This window comes from Nicotiana sylvestris, chromosome 7 (genome assembly GCF_000393655.2).
Source record: "Nicotiana sylvestris chromosome 7, ASM39365v2, whole genome shotgun sequence".
In the NCBI taxonomy this organism is placed as follows: Eukaryota; Viridiplantae; Streptophyta; class Magnoliopsida; order Solanales; family Solanaceae; genus Nicotiana; species Nicotiana sylvestris.
Window position 1 is genome coordinate 141,692,186 of NC_091063.1, and position 7,354 is coordinate 141,699,539.

At 35.6% G+C, this 7,354-nt stretch overlaps 2 protein-coding genes across 9 annotated transcripts; one reads left to right on the forward strand and one right to left on the reverse strand.

The window, feature by feature from the left end:
* Nucleotides 1-923: 923 nt before the first annotated feature.
* LOC104240738 (pentatricopeptide repeat-containing protein At3g09060) lies at nt 924-5,979 on the reverse strand. 8 transcript variants are annotated; one of them, XM_009795613.2, is made up of 5 exons: nt 3,705-5,979; nt 3,430-3,479; nt 3,035-3,119; nt 1,899-2,017; nt 924-1,548 (listed from the first exon to the last, which is right to left on the reverse strand). In XM_009795613.2, exon 1 carries the CDS (start codon nt 5,789-5,791, stop codon nt 3,716-3,718), a length of 2,076 nt encoding a protein of 691 aa, XP_009793915.1. In that variant the 5' UTR covers nt 5,792-5,979; the 3' UTR covers nt 924-1,548; nt 1,899-2,017; nt 3,035-3,119; nt 3,430-3,479; nt 3,705-3,715. The 8 variants fall into 8 exon arrangements, with proteins under 8 accessions (XP_009793915.1, XP_009793919.1, XP_009793914.1 ...); XM_009795617.2 differs by having other exon boundaries at nt 3,411-3,479; XM_009795612.2 differs by having other exon boundaries at nt 3,664-5,979.
* LOC104240739 (uncharacterized) lies at nt 1,195-2,317 on the forward strand. Its single transcript, XM_009795620.2, has 2 exons — nt 1,195-1,536; nt 1,644-2,317. Exons 1-2 carry the CDS (start codon nt 1,195-1,197, stop codon nt 2,085-2,087), a joined length of 786 nt encoding a protein of 261 aa, XP_009793922.1. The 3' UTR covers nt 2,088-2,317.
* Nucleotides 5,980-7,354: the final 1,375 nt, after the last annotated feature.

Here is a 7,354-nt window from a genome sequence, read left to right on the forward strand (position 1 = left end):
TTTCATTTGAATTTTATGATACAGTATTCACGGAGAAAGAGTAATGGATATGAACTAGAAGCACCAGACAATACCCATGGACAAGGATCTCCCCTGTTTAAGCCTATAGAAACTCCAATATAATATGAGTATCTTATCTGGAATTTGTTAAATTCATTAGAGCTTTTGCATACACTACCTTCGCATGCAGTGGCAAAGCCATGAAATTCAATAAGGGTGTTCAATTATGCAAGGGTGTTCGAAGTCTATTTTTTAATCAATAATAAGTAGTATTTTACCTTATACGTAGTATAATTTTTCGGCGAAAAGTGTTCAGTTGATCCCCTTTGGGCCAACATAGCTTTCCATGTTCGCATGGAGACTGAAACTTAAAATTTGAGTCCAAGTTCATGTGAATACTCTTATGTTGAATTTATAAGAGGAACTTTTAAATAAAATGAGCAGATAATTTTTGAGAATTATGTAATTTTACTTATATAATTTAACGATTTTGAGGTATTATTTTTAGAGTTAAATATTTAGATTGGTTAGGAAAGCTGACCAGAAAGTTAGAGCAGAAGAAACGGAAGTGGGGAAAGAAGAAGAAAAACAAAAAAGGTAAAATAAAGGGAAAAGGAAAGAAAAAATAAAGATAAAAAAATTCCAAAAGATGTAGTTTAAAGCAAACATTTTCTTCAAATTACGTTCTTACTTTACCTTATTTTAAGAAAAACAAAAAATATTAGTGTACCTATATATATTGATTACACAAAAGTAGAAAGTTAGAGTTATATTTACAACTAAAGTTTTACAATATGGATTAGGAATTCCAATCCAAAAATATATAAACTTTAATTTTAACATATTTAATAATTGGGTATTATGAAAAATTATTTGTAAATTCAATGACATTTTTTTACATAAATTTATTAGTACCTAAATAATAATAGGATCATAAATTAATATTTATATCCAATGATCAATTCCAACAGAAAGCTAGTAAGACGAGACACACAAAGTGTAAAGTGTAAACTCCCCTCCGTGGCCCACAACGACTAATAATAGATAATACCCATTCGCTTTTTTGTTTCTAAATATCTGCAAATAAAATGGATAAGGTGCATTCAATCAGAGGTTCACAAACACTTCACCCCTTCTCATAGTTACACCACTACTCCAGTTTGCTCCCAACAAACTGGAGCAAATATTCGAAGAATGATTCATCTAAAAGCAATTCACTCCCCTTTGACACCAAAGCAACATGCTCTTTTTAACAAAAATGGCCACTTCCAAAGGAAAAAACACCCCATTCTCTGCCTCTGCAAACCGAATGATTCAGATTCAGACGCTCCTCCTCCTCCACCTCCGCCTCAAGGAGACAGCCGTCAGCAGGAACTGCTTGCGAGGATTGCCCAGCTTCAAACTCAGAAAGTTCGTCTTACCGACTACTTAGACGAAAGATCTGCTTATCTGTCCCAGTTTGCTGAAGATGCCAATGCCGAGATTGACCAGATTGGTGAAAATGCCCTCAAAGAGCTTGATGAAGCTGGTGCAAGGGTCTGCACTCAACTGCATAACCAAATCATACAGAAAGTGGAGTTCAGTTTTCATCTCTCAATTACACAGTTCTTGATCTGTTCTTTTTTTCTTTCTTTGTGGAACAGATAATGGAAAATATAGAGAGCCGGATGCAAGCTTTTGAAGAATCAATAGAGTTAAACAAACAGGAGATCGAGGAGAACGAGAAGAAATTGGCGGACTTTGAGGGCCAAATGGAGGAAGAGAGAAATGAAGGGCTTTTCTTCAAGAACTTAGGGCAAAAACAATCAGTGGATAAAGCAAAAGCTAAGGAGGAAACGGACAAGATTAAGCAACTCAGTAAAGAAAATGCTGAGTCAAAGACTAGAAGGAATATCTACCTTGCACTTATCGGTCTTGTAGTAGTTGGGATTACGAATGCCTTAATCTCTTCACCTTCTGACTGGACAAAGAGTGCAGTTCTTGGAGCGATCTTGGTGGGTTTGCTTTCTCAAGTCATCTACGAGCAGAGTGTGTTATCAGAAACAGAAACAAAGCAAAAGCAGACATCTGAAGAAGAGAAAAAGTGAAATCCTCTCTTCCACTGATTGTACAGAAGAGCAAAATTTTAGATATTAATGTTGCATGAGTTATAACCTCGAAATAAAATGTTATTATTGGAGGCTGATATATCATGCCAACTTTTCTCTTGCATCAGCATATCCAAGTTTCATGGCAACTGTAACCACCAAAGTTGGATTTGTGTAGGATGCTTTATATTGATCAACAAAATAGGACATGTCAACTTTTACTTTCTAAAGGTGATGATAGAAGTCTGACAACTTTGAAATCTGAATATGAATATCGACAGCTTATCTCCAGCACAAAAGGAGAAGCTGTGATCAAAGTTTTCCTGATTTACTAATCCCTTAACGGATTGTGAATTCTATTCCCTCTATAATAATATAGCTATTTGGAATGGTGGATCCAGTGATGCCAAGTATTATACTTTTGTTTTACAATCTGATAGCAACTTTGTCTTTAAAATGTCAGTGAAGTAAAATCTGAGTCCAAATCTTTTCTTCCTAACTTAACCATTTAAGTCTTTCACATGCTCTCTAAGTTGAAAAGCTCTTAGCTTCTTTACAAAGATACAAACCAGTAGCAACTAAATGTTTTAGGTTAGTACTGATCCTCACTGGACAAGCAGGCAATCCATACATATTGGGTGAGATGGAGAGTGCAAGCACAATTTCCCCTCATGAAGTCCTCAAGGTCTAAAATTAAAACTGCGAAGTCCAACTGATCAAAGATTCCTGCTTGCATGAAACATCTAGGGTAGCACAATCAAGGGAAACAACTTCAAAATGGAGAGTATATATGTTTTTATGAACTATGAGAATCATAAAGAAACATCCCCTCCCCAATCACACCAGGCAAAGGGCTCAATTCTGCCGTACACAATCAATTCTTCTGATGATATTTTTTGTTTTACCCAAATCCGTAGTTAGTAAAAGAAATCCAAGCACAGCAATACCTTAACCTTAAGAATATTTCATCCCAATAAATAGCCCGATTTTGTTGCACGAGCATTTCTGTTGCCTTTACTGTCCCCTCAATTTCTGCACCAGAAAGTTAAATGGAATATAGTTTAGTTGACATTACTAAACAAAAGCATAATAAAGCTTATCAGAATTGAGTTGGAGGCATAATTCTATCAAAATCCAGTATCTCAGAGAAATTTTCAACCACGTCTCAATTGCAAGGAATGCATTCAACCTGTATCAACCACAGAATCTTAAATCGCTTCTAAAAAAGACGCATGCTTGATTAGCAGAGCATTGCGCTTCTGATTGAATATCCCATTTCGCAAAATCATCTGATCAACTGAAGTTAGTAGAGAGCTTACTTACAGCTTAAAAAAAAGATTACCATATACAGGTCAGACAAACGTGCCTTGATAGTGAATAATAATCGCAACCCTGCAACCATGAAGATAAGCTTCTCTTAGTACATTGTGAGACTTCATATGCGGAAATGCAAATCTAGGTTACTGAAGGGCAACAGAAATGAAATTAGGACCTGATAACTTAAAGTGCGTGATTGAAATCATTAAACTTCAAGACCAGATAAGTATATTTAATTGATCGCAGGTGAAATACCTACTCAGAGCATCAATAAAGTAGAAATTGGCATCTGACACCCACCAGGTGCAACTTCAGCCATAAATAACAGCTCTGACAAGTATATTCCATGTAATCGCAGTTGGACGGATTTTCCTACTAAGAGCATCATTCAAGAATAAAATGGCATCTGACATTCTATGGCAAGAACAAAGCCCCTTAAGAGTAATATTATAAGAAATAATATCTGGCCGAAGCCCGCCTCTTAAAATGAGAGCCCAAACTGCTGAAGCATTTTTGCAGTCTCTAGCTTTATAAAATCCCTCCATAAGGGTGTTATATGTGACAAGATTCGGGAGACATTCCCATTGGCTCATTTTCAAAAAGAGCTGCGACGCGTTCTTAAGGTTACCAGCAGAGCAAAGGCCGTGAATTATAATGTTAACCATGGTCACATCGGGCTTGAATCCCTTGCTAACAACTTTACTCAATAACTTAAGGGCCAGGTCTAACTTTTTGCTCTGGCAAAGACCATCCATCAACAAGCTATATGTTATCATGTCTGGCATCCACCCTTTTTGCAGCATGTCCTCCACAAGCTTATAGGCGTCACCAAATCTTTCAGCTTTGCATAACCCATCTATCAGCACGTTATAGGAGACTACCGTTGGCGAACAATTCATACTGCTCATTTCACCAAAAAATCTGAGTGCATCCTCAATTTTAGATGCTTTGATAAATCCATTGATTAGCGCATTGCAAACATGAGAACTTAGTTTACATCCCTGTTTAGCCATCAAATCAAACATAGCAGTTGCTTCATCCAATCTTCCTTCTTTGCACAACCCCTTAATGATTGATGAGTATGCATATGAATCCATGTTTTTTTCTCCTTCACTTTCAGCCTGCAAGACCTTCAAAGCCTTGTTCAGATACCCATTCTTACACAACCCATGAATTAGAATTCCATAAGATGATGAATTGGCAACAATACCATTCTCATTCATAAGCTTCCAAATAGAAATCGCCTCATCCACCATTCGATTCTCAAACAAACCTCTCATCAATATATTATAACTAGTGACGGTACGACAATCTTCCTTCCCCATCAGCTCCCACAACTCAAAACAATTTTTAATCTCCCCAGCCTTACAATAACCATTAAGCAATGCACCATATACCACTACATCAGGCGATAGCCCATTCTCAATCATTTCCTTAAAAATCCTCTCAGCCCCATCGACATTGCCCAATTCACACAAACCATGAATCAACGTACTACACGTGAACAAATCCATTCTTTGCTCATTTTTCTTCATCCTATCCCAAAGTTCCAATCCCTCATTAAACTTACCACACCTACATACACCATTAATCATCACATTATAGCTAACCACGTTCGGGTAAACATTCGACCCACTCACCAACCTCCCCCAAATCTTCATTCCACTATCATAATCACCATTTTTCAAAAACCCGTCAATTAAAATGTTATAACATATAACATCCGGATGCAACCCTCTTTCAAACATTTCATCAAACATCTTCAAGGCATTATCCAAACATCCACTCTTCACCAGCCCATTGATCAAAGTTCCATAACTATAAACATCGGGCTTCAAATTACTGTCCCACATCCAATCCAACAACTCTTTCGCCTTATCAAATTGCCTCCTTTTACAAGCAATTTTAATCAAAACGTTGTATGTTTCCAAATTCGGCGAAACTCTCATCGTTCCAAAGTTCTTATAAAACAAATCAGCTCTACTAAACTGATTAGAAACAACAAAAGCATTAAGCATTGTATTATAAGACCTAATCCAAGGTTCACAGCCAAAAATTTTCTTCATGTTCTGAAAAATTTCCATAGCTTTATCAACCATTAAATTCTTAGCATACCCTTTAATAACAGCTAATGCTACATCCTCAGAGCATAAACATTTCTGGGTTTGAATCATATCGACGATACGGTTCATGTGAGGGATGCATCTTGGATCGGAAGAAAGGGAAAGTTTGCGGAGAATATGGTGATAGATAATGGCGTCGTGAGTGTAATTTGGATGTTGTGAAGCTATGTCGAATAAGGAGAGAGATGTGTTGAGGTTTTTTGAAGATTTGAGGAGTTTTAAGAGGGATTTTGGGGTAAGCTTTTTGGGTAACATAGCTGCCATGAGTTGAGGGAGTATGATGGGTTTGATTTTTGCGTCTCATTGTTGCATTCTTAGCATTGATATTCAGTAGTCTGAAGCAAAGACAGAAGAAATCTTTACCGCCTGCGCTGATTTCTGGTTTTCATAACACTTTCATTTTGCTCTTTCAGCTGCGAGAATTTTACTTTGCAGAAAGTGTAGCGGCGGCAACCTATATATAATGCGTATAACAATACGAACTCTGGTCTTTCATAAGTCATAACTTTCATTTTACTTATTTTATACACTAATGAATTGCTTAAAGATGATCTTAATTTTATTTTTTATTTTTTATTTTTTTTACGTTATCTCACTTTTAGGGCTTGTTTGAAGGGTTGTTACGTGTTGTATTATATCGTATTATTACTTCAAATATGATGTTTGTTTTAATTATTACTTAAAGTTTATTGCATCATATCGTTAAATCTATCGTTACGTAATGATGAAATGTGTCACTTTATGTAACAACTGATTTGGTGTGGTCGCATCGTTACCTTTTTTTTCTCATATCTTGCCCTTCATTATTAATAAATAATTTTATTTTACCATTTACCCTACCTTTTTATATAATAATTCTACCCCGCATCATAATTTTTCTTTATAATATTGCAAGATTATTCTTCATATAGCTGGTGTGTGATATTATAAAACGACGGCAAACAATACAATCTATCCAAATATTATATTCATCAAACGGTATAATACAATACAATACTATACTATATATTATGAAACAAAACAATGTGTAACAACCATCCAAATAGACAATCAACAATTTATAATTTAGAGGCTTCATACTTACTTTGACAACTATATCTGTTCTCCTTGCCGAGGGATTGCAGATTGCTGATCAAAGAAGACTCATACCACTTGAAATCAACACATACTCGATTGAGGTAATAAGAATACTTAACTCGGGTAATCATGTATTTGACCCAATTATTTTTAAATACAGGTCAATCATCCTAAGACTAAGAAACGTGGTGATGAAGCACAGTTATAGGAAGACGAACAAAGTAGCTTACCTAATGGCAATGGAGGGTGCAAGCAAAGATTTTTTTTGGTAACACAAGATATGTGACAGTTCCTGTTACATCTCACGTTTTCGTACGTAAAAATTTCGTCGTAAGTTAATCGACGTAGACTCGGGGATGAGATTATCTTGAGGTTATAAGTATTTATGCTATTTATAACAAGAGATATGAAAGTGTCGTAAGGGTTAAAAGGTAAACGAATCAAAGAAAGTGAATTTTGTCGAAGTTTGTCAATATGGGATAGAATACGGTCCGAGCTATAGTAACCGATATTTATGAACTAGTGTCATACAAGGTACTACATGACCATGATAGTAAGGTGTATAAAGTATGTTAAAAATGAGTAGTATTTTAAGTAAGCTGAGATAATTCTTAATTATATAAAAAATTGATTAATTATTGGATAATAAAATATTAACTAATTAACTAATGAGTTATGGATAAAGATTAAAACCATCCCACCCCCACCCCACGTGGCAGCAAACCACTACCAAACCATATGACTCTTAAT

What these genes read in the sequence shown, in the direction of transcription:
- LOC104240739 (XM_009795620.2), top strand. Translation starts at nt 1,195, where the DNA reads ATGATTCATCTAAAAGCAATTCACTCCCCTTTGACACCAAAGCAACAT. An exon ending in TTGATGAAGCTGGTGCAAGG is followed by an intron (nt 1,537 to 1,643) that starts GTCTGCACTCAA and finishes TTTGTGGAACAG; the next exon opens with ATAATGGAAAATATAGAGAG.
- LOC104240738 (XM_009795613.2), bottom strand. Translation starts at nt 5,791, where the DNA reads ATGGCAGCTATGTTACCCAAAAAGCTTACCCCAAAATCCCTCTTAAAA.